This window comes from Dendropsophus ebraccatus, chromosome 3 (genome assembly GCF_027789765.1).
Source record: "Dendropsophus ebraccatus isolate aDenEbr1 chromosome 3, aDenEbr1.pat, whole genome shotgun sequence".
Taxonomy (NCBI): Eukaryota; Metazoa; Chordata; class Amphibia; order Anura; family Hylidae; genus Dendropsophus; species Dendropsophus ebraccatus.
The window spans coordinates 92933312-92950904 of record NC_091456.1 but is presented as its reverse complement, the minus strand read 5'-3'; the positions used below and the strand labels follow the sequence as shown (position 1 = coordinate 92950904).

The window sequence follows — 17593 nt, the reverse complement described above, 5'->3', positions numbered from 1 at the left end:
ACACAAACATATATATATTTACTATCAATAGGGGTCTCATATCCTACGCTCACTTGACATAATAATGGCAGGTACCATGACAGAAACTCAGTGGACCCATAAAGGGCGCATTCTGAATACGCTTACCTAGCCTCAATCCTCTGCAACTCCTGATCTTTTCTCTTCCTCCTGCTTGAGAGAGGAGCGCTAGGGCACAGGACCTGCCGTCTCAGCCAATCACTGGTTAAGATAGAATACCACTGCAGCAAGTGATTGGATGAGAAGAGAGGTCATGCTTCCGAGTGATCATTTTTGAAGCAAGAAGAAGAGAGATCAGGGGAGATGTGCATTTTTTATAGCTTAAAGGGGAACTATCAGCAAGTTAGACAAATCAAACCTGCTGTTTGTGCATTAAAAAAAAAGTTGTGTAAACTCATGCACAATTTTGCCAGTGTGAGCTGTCACAGGAAAATATAAATTTACACCATATTTTAAAACACTTACCATTAACTATTTCACTGGCAAGAAAATATGCAATATGATAAAACATTAAACCACTGCCATGGATAGAGTATATGGTTTTTAACAGATACCAGTATCAAAGCTCTAGCTGCAATACTCAGGGAGCAGGATTTAAAAAAAAAAAAAAAAAAAAAAAAAAAAAAAAAAAAGGCACTTTCTAGCTCACTGTCTTTGTAGGTGAAGGGGGAGAGGGAAGCTCTAGATAACTTAAATGGTTGCACAACTAAGCCATGCCATGGTTACTTGTTAACTTTGTGACTCAATATTTAGGGCATCCAGATCACACCGATTTCCACTTGGGTCACACTTTCAGACACAAAAATAATTGTTATGCTTTTTCCCACAACATAATATGATTTGGTTCAAATTTGACTGAAGGAGCCTAAAAGCGTATCATTCTGTGTGGCATTTTCACATTGTGCCAATTGTACATTTTCAAAAAATGTTTGGGTATTAAAATATGATTTTCTCATTTTAAAAATGTAGATTTTCCTTGAGTTTGTCAAAAGTCTGAAAATTATTCTTAAACCCTGGCAGCAAAAGACTATGTTCTTGTCTGCAGCCAATATAGATTTTTAGTGTTCCAACGCTTAAAACAATAAAGCAACTCTGCAAAATGTGATTAGAGACATCCTCTATAGACAGTGTGTCTCCATGGACTACACATAACCCTATGTAGTAGGATCCCTTCAATTCACTACTCCCCTATTTTCTGCCAACCTACTGAATTTATGTTCTTTGCTACTATTATACACAACTCCAAAGAGGTCATGCCTGCAACTACATAAGAACATACTTTTAAGTGACTGAACAAAACCTTATTGTGTAATTGTTTGACACAGAAGGGAACTACCTTGAATTAAACTAAATGCAAACAGTCACAAACACTAAACGATGTATCTCTCTATTATACTACTGAATTCTGGGTGCCATTATGATTATGGCTTTAGACTGACAAGGACAACTGCCCATTGTAGTAGCTCTTTGTCGTATATACAGTACAGTTGCTATTATATGAAGCATTCATACTTTGTTTTAGACTAGTGCACAACCAAAGTAACCGGTTATAAAAATAAAAAAATTTAAAATATAGAAAGACAAGATAGATAGACATGTTTACACTACAAAAAAACGGCTTGCAACCACGGCCAATATTTAATGAAATTCCCAATCACATAAAAGTCTATGGAATCCCGTCCGGAGTGTATACACTCCAACCAGGATTTCAAGCGGCCGCACAACACCGACAGTTCACACAATGTGGAGTGCGGCTCTGAACGTCCGATGTCTTACGAAGTGTGAACCCGGCCATAATGTGTATTAGGCTTAGTTCTTTATGGAAATTACACCGCAGGACAGAGGCAAGAAAGAAAAACAGGAACTGGACCAAAAATCTAAATGACTTCTATGGGCAACTGCTCCAGCTTTACATACTATTTCCACTACCTAATATCCCAATGCTACATAAAGCGAACCTTAGAGGTAGTAGATACTCAAGCATGATGTATTTTTATATGCACAGAATGCATTGTCTTCTGAACTAATAATTGGAAATCAATAAGATTTCAGTTGCAGATGTTAATAATGTTCTAATGAAAGAAAATAAACGTACAGCTATTGTTGTATCGTGGCTCCAAATCTTCAATGATTGCCCGTTTCTTCTGTAACTCATTGTTGGCTTCATGAAGCTTCTCTCTGCATTCATATATACAACACCCATTGAAATAGAATATTTTAAAAGTACTATGCAAACAATGAAATGTAGTAAAATGGATCGAAGACCCATTCACGTGTAGTCTATTAATACAAGCAGGTAAAGGGGTTGTGCTATCTGCCGAGAATTCAACTCAGCACCACTGCATCCCCACTTACTTCTTGGTTGGGAGCAGGGGGAGCGAGGATGGGACACAGTGGTGTGGAGCTGAATTAGCTTGGCATCGCTGAGCTTACACATGTCTTCAGGGACAACCCAAGCCCTGGAGATGTGTGTAAGCTCAGTATAAGAGAGGGAGAGGGGAAATGTATACTGAAAGCTCCCCGAGGTCCCAATCACCCGACTTGTGTCTCAGCCTGACCACTGCTCTTAGAATTGAGAGCGGTGGTCAGAAACCTAGGCAATGAGCTATCAACAGTAAAAAATGCGAAAGGGAACAAACTTCAAAAGAAACCAATTTTGATAATGCAAAGCATTTACAAAATTGGTTTCTCTTGCATTCCCTTTCATCTATCAAAAGTTTAAGTGATGGGAATGCCCCTTTAAAACCACTTCAACAGTCCTCAAAACGCACTGAATTTATCAACGTGACTGATCAATAGCAAGTGTGATGAATGCAAATTTAGACAAACTACTATTTGACTTCAATCCAGAATCTTTTTTTTTTTTTACAGCATCAGTTTTTTTTTTTTTACAGCAGTCACAATTTTTTTTTTTATTAAGACCATGAAAAATCCCCATAATTAATTAATGAGGCACAAGTAATGTATGGTCATCACATACTTTCTGCCACAACTTAATAGTTCATGTATATCAAGCATAAAAAAAAGAAAAGAAATTCCAACATGTCTAGCGAGTTGCACAAAACATGTACATCATGTGCATTGCTCTATTTTTTGTTTGTTTTAAACGTATACAACTGGCAAATAGTTCTGGTGCATTTTGCAAAGCAAATCTTTTCTAATGTACATTAATTTGTTCTGTATTTTGTAGTATTGCTGTTTATTAGCCTAAACAACCCTAATAAATTTGGAGGGTTCTGAGCAGATGTATTTTGATTGATAATATACTTACAGATGTTCTTCCAGCTTCTTTTTTAAGAGAAGTGACTAAACAGAAAAAAAATAAAAAAATTAACAAACAAATCACTTACATAACAAAGTATGGCATAATGCTTCTAGATCGTTTTATCAGAAAATATTATGGAGACTAAGACGTTCATGCTTAGAATAGTATGTGCTTTAAAATCCTGCTGCCCTATAAACACATTACATTATAAAATCAGTTACAAAACAGTATTAATAAAATATCATTGACCATGATTGATCACGAGAATTGATCAAGAGAATCAAGCTTTGTGCATCAGGGATGATCGGCCAACATAAACAAAAATGTGTCATCTTACTGCAAACTTTCTATTATTATTTTGCCTCTTTGTTAGCAATGTACAAAACCTTTACATATTAAAAAATTATTTTACAGCACTTAAGTCCTCCTATACTTACTATTGCCTTGTGAAAAGTCCAAATAAAAGAAGCATTGTAAAGAAAATTAAGCAAAAGAAATGATTACAGCTGAATGCATGAAATTTATGCCCACCAGTAGAGGGCGACATATGCACAAAAACTAAAGAAAGGAACAGTAGGCACGTCAGCATTAACACACCATACATTATTTACTTGTTACTAATGGTACATTTAAAATTTTTCATTTACTGTCTATTTGCAATGATTTCATACAGTGTGTTTACATGCTTATAACCATCACTTGTGCTGAAAGCTATTTTGCTTGCATTTTAGCTTCCAAATTCCAGGTCTAGGTCAAAAGAGGACCATTTATGGATAGTAACATGGATAGTAAGAACATGGAGAGAATATAAAAGCCTGTAAACATATGCACACTGCGCCCATAAAGCTATTGTACACAACACTGCAGCGACAATTATCAAAATGTACAATGTGTTTGTCACGTACTGTACCTATTGGTAAAAAAAAAACACTAATATACTGACCGCTAACTACTAATATTAGCAAGCTAAAATGTTGCTGCATCGTATGAGAATTTTCTAGGCAATTAATTAGAAGAATAAAACAAAGAAATACTGTAGGCCTGTGAGAACCTACATCTTCGGCCTTTGCTCCTTGCTCTTGTAAGGACTTCTGCAATTCTTCCACCTGTGACTGTACTTCTATCAGTCTCTGATTTACAAGTCTAAGAAAGAGAGGAAAAAAAAAAAAAAAAAAAAAAAAGGATGATTGAATGAAAAGGACACCATTATAAATAAATCTATACTATACTCTAGAACAGACATCAGTTTGTTTGTTTTTTACTCCCCTAAGGGTCTATTCACACATACAGAATCTGAAGCAGTTCCAGTGTTAAGTAAATGTGGTGGAATCCCGAAGCGGAGAATCCCACCTGCCTCAATATGCCATAGCCTGTCTATGAGAGGGCTCGCACGCCTCTGCTCCAGCCGCTCTCCGTGCAAAGAATTGACATGTCAATTCTTTAAGTGGAGGAGAGTGGAGGCGCGCAAGCCATTTCATAGAGATGCTGTCATGACACTGAAGCAGGTGGGATTCTGTGGCAGAGAGTTCCGCCATGGAATTCCACCTTATTTGCTCAGTGTGAACATACCCTAAAAGAAGAATACTTTGAACTGTGTATACTTCCCTGGAAAGACTTTACTGATTGACATGAGATACCTAGCCTAAGGCTTTATCCACGTCTGTTTGTTTTGTTTGCGGACAGAACGTAAAACCAATATTATTTAATGGCCCCGTTCACACGTCCTTACGTGTATACGGGGCCAAGAGCTGTGCCGCAAAAAACGGACATGTTGTAAGTGGAGCACGGAGCACTACGGATGCACATTCGTAGTGCGAGCCGGGTCCGCTGTCATGGGCTGCACTACAGATATGTGAATCCAGCCTTACACCTATGACAATATCTATTGCAACATGCAAGGCTATACCAGATTTCTTCCAACAGATTTGTGATGATACCTGCAGCTCAAAACCCACCATGTCTGTATTATTAGGTTACATAAACTGAATGGCAAACAATGCGGTATAACTAAGTGGTCTGAAGTAAGGAGTAGTATCTGCCCTTCTGCCAAGAAATCAGTCAGGTCCCAATACATTACTGAATGATGAAGGTGAGAAGTATCACCATCTATACATGGCTAGTATTGTGCACCCAGAAAGGGTAATGTGTACATAACAATTGCATGTTAGGTTTCCTCCAATACTGTAGATAACGCAGCAGAAAGGGAAAGAAGAACACAAGTTGGCAAGGATTGCAGTCTTTGTCTCAAGGCAACAACAAGACAGCATATGGCTTTTCACACCTGTTCTCTGTCTCCAGCTCATTTTTCCGCGTGTTTGCATCATCAAGCAAGCTCTGTAACAGAGTGATTTTTTCATTGTCTGATCCTTCTTGATTAATTTTTAACATCTTATTTTCATGCTGGAGGCGAATCAGTTTCTCCCTTGAGAAGAAACACATTATGATTAGTTGCCGCTTCTTAATTTCTGCCTGACTTTGCAATTAAGTTCCTAGCTGTACGGTGTAGGCGGCTTATCAGACAGCACCCCAAGAACATTCATTAGCTCTCCAAAATTAAGACCACCCCACCCCCTCAAAAAAAAAAAAAAAAAAAAAAAAAAAAAAAAAAAAAGAAGCTATGACTTGAGGACAATTATTTCAGCCGCATTAATCACTCTTCATAGGGGTTTTTCCTTTTGGTATATTCCTTATGTTTTAGCAGGGTCCCTTGACAAGAAACTGCACCTGCAAGATCTTCATGAAGAAAATGTACATCATGGAGTAGGAACTGACAGACAACTGTGACGCACATTTTTATCACAGGTTGCTAGGGGTTAAAGGGGTACTGTCAGCTATAGCAGATATGACATATATGCCTGATCTCTGGGGCACAGTTGCTCTGGAGAATGTGGGTCATGTGATGTTGACTAACAGCAGCCATCAGATGACACTTTTATTATTTAAATTACAGGATAGGCAGCTGCATTTCAGTGCGCCTATTCATTAAAGTCTATAGGAATTAGGTAATCCCCGTTCTCCAGATGGGCAAGGGTCCCAGAAGTAGGATATGTGGATATACCAGAAAGTAGGAATATCCCTTTTAAGCAAAGTATCAGGGATCACATGCTGAATATAACAAATGCAAATAATCTCTTGGGGGAAGAGAAACTAGATGCAGTGGCAGAATGTAAAAACTTACTTTTAAAATACTGTATGTAGAGATGAGCAAACCTTGAGCATGCTCGAGTCCATCCGGACCCGAACTTTCGGCATTTGATTAGCGGTGGCTGCTGAAGTTGGATAAAGCCCTAAGGCTATGTGGAAAACATGGATATAGTCATTGGCTGTATCCATGTTTTCCAGACAACCTTAGAGCTTTATCCAAGTTCAGCAGCCCCAGCTAATCAAATACCGAACGTTCGGGTTCGGATAATCTCGAAACCGAACCCGGTTCGCTCATCTCTAAATGTATGTTAAAGGGAACGAGTGACTATGTTTCCACTTGGTATAAGGGAGAGATTGGAAGCCCTAAACCTTCTTGGTGCTCAGCCCCAGGACTAACATTCAGTGCGGACTGAGCACCACTACTTATTGTAAAAAGTCTGTAGTTATTCTGTTTCCAATACCTACTGGATGTGAATTTGTTACTGTAATGTGATCTTTTTTGTTTACATACAACAAAGAGACCTACCTGACTAAAAGGAAAAAAAAAAATCAGGAGTTTACATAAAGTCATTCTTTGGACAGCAAGAGAGACACACTGTCATCATATCAGACCAAACAACACTTACTTTATTTCAGGTGTAATAATTTCTGCAGCTAAGCTGTCTGCCGGTTCCTGGTTACCTAAAGGAATTAATCCTGTCAAAAGAAATTACAGAAAACAGTATAAAAACCTATCACTGTAGCATAAAATCATGGAGCCTTTCTGTCCAACTATGGAAGCACCCTGTAGGTTACCTGCTGTGGTAAGCTGACCCTCCTGAGCCTGTACACATCTTAGCTCCTCTATAGTTTCCTTCAGGGAATCTCTTTCTGATCTTAGCCTCTTTTTATGGAAGAAAACAAAAACGGTTAGGTCATTTAGGACAATGCACAATTGTTTGAGCGTCAAAGGTAGGCACAGCTGTGAGCACGCTAGCAATGAACACACTACAAAATGTTAATAGGTAATGTAAATGTGGTTTCCTTCATGTGTGTGTGTCACTAGCGGATTATAATGTGGGCGGTTTGGGCGGCCGCCCGGGGCCCGAGGCTCCGGGGGGCCCATGCCACGCCGCCCACATTATAATGCCGCTGCGGCCCGGCCCCCCCTCGCCACTGCAGGCTCTTGTGACCTCAAGCATTGTTTTGCTTGCGGTCACAAGAGTCCTGCTCTTACTGTCCCCCGGCTGTTGTGCAGCTGCCGGAGGTGTCCCGTCCTATCCCCCGGCAGCGCGTGCATCACAGAGCTCCCCGTGCGCTTGTGGCTGTGACTTCCGGCGCACGGGGAGCTCTGTGATGCGCGCGCTGCCGGGGGATAGGACGGGACACCTCCGGCAGCTGCGCAACAACCGAGGGACAGACGGCGCCTGCAGGACAGGAGAGGATCGACGGGGGAACGGGTTGTAAGGTGAGTTTTTTTTGTTTGTTTTTTTAAATCTGCCTGCACGGGGGGGGGGGGGGGGGGGGGGGGGGGGGGGGGGGGGGGGGGGGTGAGGGAGACCATCTATAAGAGAGGGGGGAAAGAGGGGGACCATCTATAAGAGAGGGGGGGAAGAGGGGGACCATCTATAAGGGGGGGGGAGGGGGACCATCTATAAGAGGGGGGGGGTGGAAAGAGGGGGACCATCCATAAGAGGGGGGAAAAGAGGGTGACCATCTATAGGAGGGGGGCCATCTATAAGAGGGGGACCATCAATAAGGGTATAAGGGGGGGGAAGAGGGGGACCATCTATAAGAGGGGGGGGGGGGAAGAGGGGGACCATCTATAAGAGGGGGGGAGAGGGGGACCATCTATAAGAGGGGGAAAGAGGGGGACCATCAATAAGGGTATAAGGGGGGGAAGAGGGGTACCATCAATAAGGGTATAAGGGGGGGAAGAGGGGGACCATCTATAAGAGGGGGGGTGGTGGAAAGAGGGGTACCATCTATAAGGGGGGAAAGAGGGGTACCATCTATAAGGGGGGAAAGAGGGGTACCATCTATAAGGGGGGGAAAGAGGGGTACCATCTATAAGGGGGGGGAAAGAGGGGTACCATCTATAAGGGGGGGGAAGAGGGGTACCATCTATAAGGGGGGGGAAAGAGGGGTACCATCTATAAGGGGGGAAGAGGGGGACCATCTCCTATAGGATTAGCACCCTCCTCTCCTGACATCCTCTGTGCTGCTGTGACCCTCCCCTATTAGATCAGCGCCCTCCTCTCCTGACATCCCTCTGTGCTGCTCGGACCTCTCCTATAGATCAGCACCCTCCTCTTCTGACATCCTCTGTGCTGTTCGGACCTCTCCTATAGATCAGCACCCTCCTCTCCTGACATCCTCTGTGCTGCTGTGACCTCCCCTATAAGATCAGCACCCTCCACTCCTGACATTCTCTGTGCTGCTGTGACCCTGGGACCTCCCCTATAAGATCAGCACCCTCCACTCCTGACATTCTCTGTGCTGCTGTGACCCTGGGACCTCCCCTATAAGATCAGCTCCCTCCTCTTCCAGGTGGCAGTATGTTTATTGGGGGCAGTGGAGGTGGGGTGGACAATGCTTACTGGGACCAGCAAGGGACCAAACATTAGGTTAATTGGGGCCAGCAGGGAGGGGAGGCAGGCAGTGTTTATTGGGGACAGCGTGGGGGGGGGGGGCAGTAGCGGAGTATATATATACATATATATATATATATTTTTATTTTTTTTTCCCTACAACAAAAAACATGGTGTAAATACATTGATATATTTTCCCCAGTGTATTATGCCGTTTGATCACAGCTACAAAAATACTTACATCCTTCTCTTTCTGTAAGCTGTCAATTTTTTCTTTTAATCTTTTGTACTCAAAGTCCAATTTGTCGGCTTTTTTAGATTCTTCCGACAGTCTATTCTGAAGCTCCACAACCTGTTCAGAAATGTGCCCATATTGCATTAGAAAAATTAGGAATGCCACAAATAACTCAAAGCCTTGAAAAGACAGAAAAGTACCTGTCTCTTGTAGGTCTCCAGCTGACTGCGAGCGGCATTCGCTTTCCTGAGCTCCTCTTCCAAGCTGACAGTATTTTGCATGTACATGGTATTTTTCTCTTCTAGCAGTTTTACTTGTCTTCGCAGATCTCCCAAATCTTCAAGCTTCTTTTTGTAAGACTCTACCTGACTCTCTAACTTTGCCACTTTATCTGACGAATGCCTGAAAGGTGACACAGCATTGGTATACTATTCAATGAAACATATGTATTAAGATGTCAATATTGTTTCATTGTATTACCTATCTAACCACCGCGGCTCCGCAATCAAACCTGAATTGCAAAAACTCCATGTGGATCTGTCATGTTAAAAAAAACATTCCCAAGGTGCTGCCAGTGTTACATTCAAGAGTATTGTAATATTACCTATGAATAAGCAGTGTCTTTATTTCATTCTATAACATACAGAATCATCACTGTTGTATGTGCCACTGAAGTATTAAACTGTCAAAGAGGTGTAGCCCAGAGTCTACCTTGCACTTTTTCTCACCGATTGATATGCAGCCAGGACTTGGCTAAAGGCCCTATTCCACCAACAGATCTGACGACAGATTATCTGCCAAATATTTGAAGCCAAACCCAGGAGTGGATTTAAAAAGAGGAGAAATCCAGTCTTTCCTTTATGACCTGTTCTCTTTCTATAGTCTGTTCCTGGGTTTGGCTTCAAATCTTTGGCAGATAATCTGTCGTCAGATCTGTTGGTGGAACAGGGCCTTTAGCCCTGTTGAATTCCTGAGCAGATGGCGTTGTTACGCATTGCAGCTCATGCATGGCGAGTTGGCCAAGTTAACAACTAGCCCTATGCAATAAAAGTTGATGGCACATGTGCAGGATTTTATCAGGGCTTGGCAACACTTAGCAAGAGGGAAGGAAATAAGAGCAGAGGCACTTTGTGAACAAAGGTCACTATAGACTCCAAGCTCCGCCTTGCTGACACTTCAATGGCAAATAGAACAGCAATTATTTAACAAAATAAAGACTCACATTTCTTAATGAAAAGTATTATTCCTATTTTATTCTGCTCTGGGCGAATAGGAGCTGAATTTAGGATGAATGGAAGTGGAATTCATGCAGAATTTCAAGCAGCATTCAAGCCCCATTCACTTCGGCCGGGTTCACACTAGATAAATTCCGGCGGATTCCTTCACTAGTACGCGCTCACAACCGCGCGCCCGTAGAATGGTGTTTATGGCACGGGTGGAGAGGCGCGCGGCTGTGAGCGCATACTAGTGACCGAATCCGCTGGAATTTATCCACGCGAATTCTGTAGTGTGAACCCACCCTTCTATAGGATTCCTCTACCGGAATCCGCCCAAAGTAGTAACATGTCACTTCTTTGGGCAGAAAGCGGATGCGCAACGGAAATTCCACTGTGTGAAAAGCACAGCGCAAAGCCCATTGAAAACGATGGAAAAGTGCTTTGCTCAATTTAAATTGGCGGAATTTCGTGCGGAATCCACTCAAAAATCCGCCTTTTTTGCTCAATGTGCATGAGCCCTTAGCAAGTAAAGTTGCCAGGAGAAATCTGATAAGCAATGATGTTATTACACAATGATTTATTGGGAGTCAGTCAGGTGATCACATGACAGTTACAAAGATGAAAGATAATAATGCAGCTGTTCTAAAATTGTTTTGTCCTATCATTGTCACATCACGTCACATTCAACCATACAGAAATTCGCTATATGAGACAATAACCCCTTCAGGACCAGTTCGGACCAGAGCCATTTTTGAAATCTGACCTGTCTCACTTTATGTGGTTATAGCTCAGGGATGCTATAACTTATCCATGTGATTCTGAGACTATTTTCTCGTAACATATTGTACTTTTGGTTAGTGATAAATTTTGGCAGATATCCTTACAATTTTCTAGTGAAAAATGCTCACATTTCATGAAAAAGTGACAAAACTTAAATTTTTCTAACTTCTGCGGTCACCGTGCAGGTTCAATCGCGTGATCATTTTACTGCCAGTGTCATTGCGCACACGGCCATACTAAAGATGTATATATTTTTTTCTCCCTACATTTATTATTAGCATCAGGGGCTACGGGGATAATATGTTTATTACACAATATTTACTTATATATTAATTTGCGTGTGTTTTTTTAATGATTGCCTGATGACAAGCATATTACAGCCACCATAGCTTTAACACAGGAGGCCTCAGAGAAGCCTTCTGCTCTCATAGCAACCATCTAGGCTGTGCGATCGCACAACCATTATGTGAAGACAGGGAGAATTCTTGCTCTTTTCTACACTATAGATGCTGCGTTCGCACTATGGCAGATGCAGCGGGTGCCCGGCTATCAGTGACCGCCGGTACCTGCCGTGGATGGCATAGGCACAGCTCCTGCGCCTGACAACTTGTTGAATGATGGGAGTGGACAGCATCATACATTAGCATACAAGACAAAACACAAACTGGTCTAGGAACACAGGAAATATGTCTGAATTTTACTATGATTTCCTGCTCCAATTTCCTGTGCTGAGAGCTATTAAAGCTAGAGGAATCCTAACAAGGAACAGTTTGGAAATGCAGATGGTTATGGTTTTATGTTACTGATTTATCTGATTTATTTGAGTTATGGTACACAATAATATCTATACGGCTATGTTCATGTGCCATTCTCAGGCTCAGAAATGAGTAGGAGTTTATTAGTATTTTTGGACTTTTCAGGCCTTTTTTTCTTACACTTTTTGTCATATTGGTAGTTATAACCCCAAAAAATGGCTATGAAGAATTATTTTTGGCAATATACATAGCACACTGCAGCCATATTTTGGTACGTAAAAATGACCAGACATTTCATTTTATACGTCGCAAAAAAGGCAAAAGCCTTACATTGTAACCTGTTTAGCTATTAAGCAATTTTTTGGGGGGAACAATGAATGTTCCTATTTTATGCACAAAACTTTGATTTTCTATAAAAAGACCTGCAGACAATGTTTTATTTAAAATGATAACAATATACTATTTAGGCATGTTCACATGCTATTTGGCTGTTAATTGTGCAATCCATTTCAAAATAGCCTTAATTCGCACTAATTAAATGCCATGTGTGAACATAGCCTGAAATCATAGTTATATTATGTGATAATCATATAATGTGAGCCCCCAAGAGGTCAGAAATTACACAGACCTTTCTAAGGCCCCCTTCACACACCGGTGTGCCGCCTGTGATACAGGGCCTATGTGCTAGCTGCAAATCATAGACTGAACACTTATCTGTGATGGGACTCTCTGTGTAATTCATTATAAAGCTCATGAACAGCCAGAGAACAAAGCCGGGTCAAGGCCGATACTACAATATCTTCTGGATGAACATCACTTTATTTGGAATGCGGGGAAATTCGGGTGTGCCCGCACTCCAATTTTCCATAGAACACAATGTATCGTGCGGCCAGGAGCTCTACTTTACGCTGTGAGCTCAGGCTATTTTGTAAGGCCGCTGTTCAGTGAACAGCACAAAACAGGCCTGTCAATTATTTTGTGCGGATGCAGAGAACAATGACGGTAGTGTATACAGCCTACAGCCGTTGTTCCATGCACTACTATGCAATTCAGCAGTGCTGTTAAACAACGCCAGTTGCTGCACTCTGCAACAACGGCCATTGTTTAACGGCAAATACACTGTGTGTACATGGCCAAATAATGTTTTCAGGTACATAAAACAGCATATTTATTTTACACACTTTGGGGCATATGTATCAACATGTTTGCTCTTTTTTGGGGGCTAATATTGAGTTTATGCATTTTAGGTGCATAATTTATCAAGGCAAATTAGCTAGATTTTTATGCCACGTTCAAAAATACTCAGCCTTTGGACTAGAAGGAAACTTGGAGCTTGGTTTCAGATTACCAAAATTGTGTGTTTATCATGTGCAGAATTTTAATAAAAATTGCACAGCAGCACTCTACTGCTACCCTAGTGAACTTTTTAAGCTAAGCCGTTTAAGAAAAGAGTTGCACAAAAAGTAATGCATGTAGTTGCAGAAGGAACACAAGAATATGTACAGTGTGTGACATCTGTTTAAAAAAAATTGCGCAGATGGTACAATTACCCCCTCAACTACCGCCAAACCTGGTTTTGGTAAAAATACTCACAAATCATATGTTTTTTTTTAAAATATTCTACCACTGAAGTCAGTGGGAGATGGGAAGTACATGTGTTTGGGGCATTTCTGGTTTTGGGAACACACACACAGTATTTAAATGGAGGTTTACATACAGCCATTTATACCAGTTTTTGCAAAAAACAGTTAGTAAATAACGAGTATTTTTATTGCTCTTAGGTCGCATTCACACGTTCCATGTTCCGCACAGAGCACGGACGTGGAATGCCTGTAATGGAGTCCTCCGTTAGAGGCATTCCACTTCCATGCGGAACACGGAATGTGGCGTTACTTCTGTACGGCCATTTTTCTCATGTACACAGATGTTGATGTACACAGATGTTACATTACAAATACAGAACAGACGTCTGCAAAACAGCTGTCACACAACTATGAATGTACTGGAGCACTCGCTGCCTGCCCAGCCGTGTATGGCATTTAAAATTTTTCCAGGAATAAAGCTGCAAGATTTTAATGGTGAGTGCCCTCTACGCTTCATTTAACTCTTTAAAATGGATTATTTTTAAGCATCTATGTAGAAGTGAGCACCCCAATGTGTTTGTGTAAAACTTGAGCATTGATTATGAACTTTTGAGTTTTCAGTCACTCTGTCTACTCTTATTTTCTTAAAAATGTGTTCACCAATGTCAAAATGATGTTTTTGCAAAAACCATTACCCCCCCAAAAAAAAAAAAAAAATATATATATATATATATATATATATATATATATATATATATATATATATATATATATATATATAGACATATTTCTAGAAAGAAAACCTGTCTTATGTGTTTTGGTGGCAATTTGTGCAAAACCACATCATAAAATATAACGTTTCAAAAAAATGCCAATGTAGTTATTGATGCAGCTTCTGAGCCAAAGACAGGAGTGGCTCTAGAAGAAATGGGAAATAATAAGGGAATACTTCCACTTCTGGCTTTGTAATGTTTTTGTATGTAACACCAGTCTAAAAACCACAATAGTTTTGTCACAATAGTTCTAAAATTCTGTGCATAACAAAATTTGCCTGTATTACAGGTTTGAACAATGGCCTTAACATAAACCTGTCTGGGAAGTGTCTATGTTAACATAGAGTGGGCCTTTAAGTTCTTTTATATTGTTTTAAACTGGTTACTCCTTCAAATCTAATAGACAATGAATAAATAACAATAACAGCACTATGGTCCAGTTCCCACAAGTCACCCCTTGGAGAGACACAATATTGCCAATAAACCTGCAACATCTTGAGGCTATTATGGGAGGATGGGGAGTGTGGTTAATGCATTCAAAATTCAATCCAAATGCATATGAGGAAAAGCAGCCCATGAACTCAAGCAGGGCAAGTCACTGACAAAAAGGAGGGGGGGGGGTGGAATTGCAGAAAACTAGCACCATACTTACCAGCACAACAAAGGGCAAAGAGAAGGCTAAAGCTAACAACTAACTAACCTGAAATCTTATATAGGGGTGTGGGCTCTCAGGTGCACGTTGCTGATTAGAAGCCAGACACACCTAACATTCAGGAGGGGAGGCCTCTCAGAGATCAACTAATGGTGTGTTTACACAGAGAGATTTATCTGACAGATCTTTGAAGCCAAAAACAGGAACAGACTATAAACAGAGAACAGGTCATAAAGGAAAGATCTCTCCTCTTCTGAAATCCATATCTTGCTTTGGCTTCAAAAATCTGTCAGATAAATCTTTATGTAAATGCACCATTAGGCTACACTATTAGGCCGGATTCACACTACGTAAAAAACACAGCCGTATTTCACAACAACGGCCGTATTTGCGGAAACGAGCATTATTCACAAAATAACGCCCGTTGTTTGCGCAAATACGGCCGTGTTTTTTTACGTAGTGTGAGCATAGCCTTAGCCTAAAATTCGTTGTTTTTTTTTAAAAAACACACACACACACACACACACACGGGGATGCCGACATATGCTACTACAGATAGCAGGCTCACTGAGCTTAATAGGAAGAACTGGTCAACTAGTCACGAATAAAAGCCTAATTTCAAAATTCATGTTAGGGTACAAACCCACACACCATATGCACAGCAGATACGCAACAAATACGCAGCAGATTTGTTGGTGAAGATTTGATGCTGTGTTCAGTTATTTAGATCTAATCTGCTGCGTATTTGCTGCGTGTTTGCTGCGTATCGCAGCAGTAAATACGCTGCTTATACGGTGTGTGGGTTTATACCCTTAGGGTACAAACCCACACACCATATATATGCAGCGTATTTACGACTGCAATACGCAGCAAATACACAGCAGTTTAGATCTAAATAACTGAACACAGCATCAAATCTTCACCTTCACATCTGCTGCGTATTTGCTGCGTATACGGTGTGTGGGTTTATACCCTAAGGGTACAAACCCACTTGCCGGATCTGCAGCGAGTCTCCTTGCTGCGTTTTTGCAGCGAGACTCGCTGCAGATCCCAGTCCTATACTTTCATTAGCAGAGAAACTCGCAACAGGGATGTACATCCCTGCTGCGATTTTGTCTGCAGCCCTCCCCATTAACCCCCTAGCCTCCGGACATTATACATTACCGGGTCCCCGTTCCTGCGTGCTTCGGGGCTCCCGATGTCTTCACGGCCCGCCCGGCCAATCAGTGCGCTGCGGCAGGGCAGCGCACTGATTGGACGGGCGGAACGTGCCGGGAGCCGCCGAAGCAAGCAGGAGCGGGGACCGCCGAAGCAAGCAGGAGGATGTATATCCTGCCCGCCCCCCCCTGCAGCCCTGATTGCCCCCGGCCACATGATCGCACCCCCGCCCCCCCCCCCCCCCCCGGCCGCATGATCGCCCCCCCCCCCCCGGCCGCATGATGGCCCCCCGCAGCCCCGATGGCCCCCCGCACCCCCCGGCCGTACGATAGCCCCCCCCGCAGCCCCGATTGCCCCCAGCACCCCCCGGCCGTACGATAGCCCCCCCCGCAGCCCCGATTGCCCCCAGCCCCCGGCCGCATGATCGCCCCACGCACCCCCGGCCGCACGATCGCCCCCCCGCAGACGCACGATCGTCCCCCCGCAGCCCCCGGGGGCTATCGTACGGCCGGAAGGTGCGGGGGGCGATCATACGGCCGGGGGCAGGCAGGATATACATTACCAGGTCCCCCCTCCTGCTTGCTTCGGCGGCTCCCGGCACGTTCTGCCCGGCCAATCACCGGGAGCCCCGAACCAAGCAGGAACGGGGACCCGGTAATGTATAATGTCCGGCGGCTAGGGCGTTAATGGGGAGGGCTGCAGACAAAATCGCAGTTTCTCTGCTAATGAAAGTATAGGGCTGGGATCTGCAGCGAGTCTCGCTGCAAAAACGCAGCAAGGAGACTCGCTGCAGATCCGGCAAGTGGGTTTGTATCCTAAGGGTACAAACACACACCAGTTATTTAGATATTATCTGCTGCGTATCGCAGCAGAAAATACGCTGCGTATACGAACACAGCATCAAGTCTTCACCATTAAGTGTGGGTTTATACCCTAAGGGTACAAACCCACACACCGTATATGCAGCGCATTTACTACTGCGATACGCAGCAAATACGCAGCAGATTAGATCTAAGTAACTGAACACAGCATCAAATCTTCACCTTCACATCTGCTGCGTATTTGCTGCGTTTTTGCTGCGTATACGGTGTGTGGGTTTATACCCTGAATCTGCTGCAGATCTGCTGTGTATACGGTGTGTTTGTACTCTAATTCTGCAGGACTGAAAAGCACAGGCAGACATGCTTTTTCAGTCCCAGAAAGTAAATATATATATGTTTAGAAAATGGGTCAAACATGTCCCCAGACACCTGTATTCATCCCATTAAACTCAAAGGGCTCGCTGTCTACGCTGCAGTATACGTCAGAATCCCTTTTGGCCAGGTTCCTGACATATACACCAAACATGCAGGGCAATGTGGTAGAAACTTAGCCTAAAGGCAATAAATTAGAGATTTGTGAGCAGTCCTACAGTGAGACAAGCACAAGTCGTGTAAAAAGTTA

General features: G+C 42.4%; 1 protein-coding gene across 3 annotated transcripts in view; it reads right to left on the bottom strand.

The window, feature by feature from the left end:
- Positions 1-17593, bottom strand: part of HOOK3 (hook microtubule tethering protein 3) — a 75568-nt gene that overhangs the window by 14981 nt on the left and 42994 nt on the right. For all 3 annotated transcript variants that reach the window (XM_069962215.1, XM_069962216.1, XM_069962217.1), the window contains 8 exons: positions 9433-9634; positions 9239-9349; positions 7223-7310; positions 7054-7123; positions 5565-5705; positions 4339-4426; positions 3290-3324; positions 2114-2196 (listed from right to left, as the gene is read on the bottom strand). In XM_069962215.1, coding sequence (XP_069818316.1) covers positions 2114-2196; positions 3290-3324; positions 4339-4426; positions 5565-5705; positions 7054-7123; positions 7223-7310; positions 9239-9349; positions 9433-9634 — 818 coding nt within the window. The remainder of the gene's footprint in view (positions 1-2113; positions 2197-3289; positions 3325-4338; positions 4427-5564; positions 5706-7053; positions 7124-7222; positions 7311-9238; positions 9350-9432; positions 9635-17593) is intronic.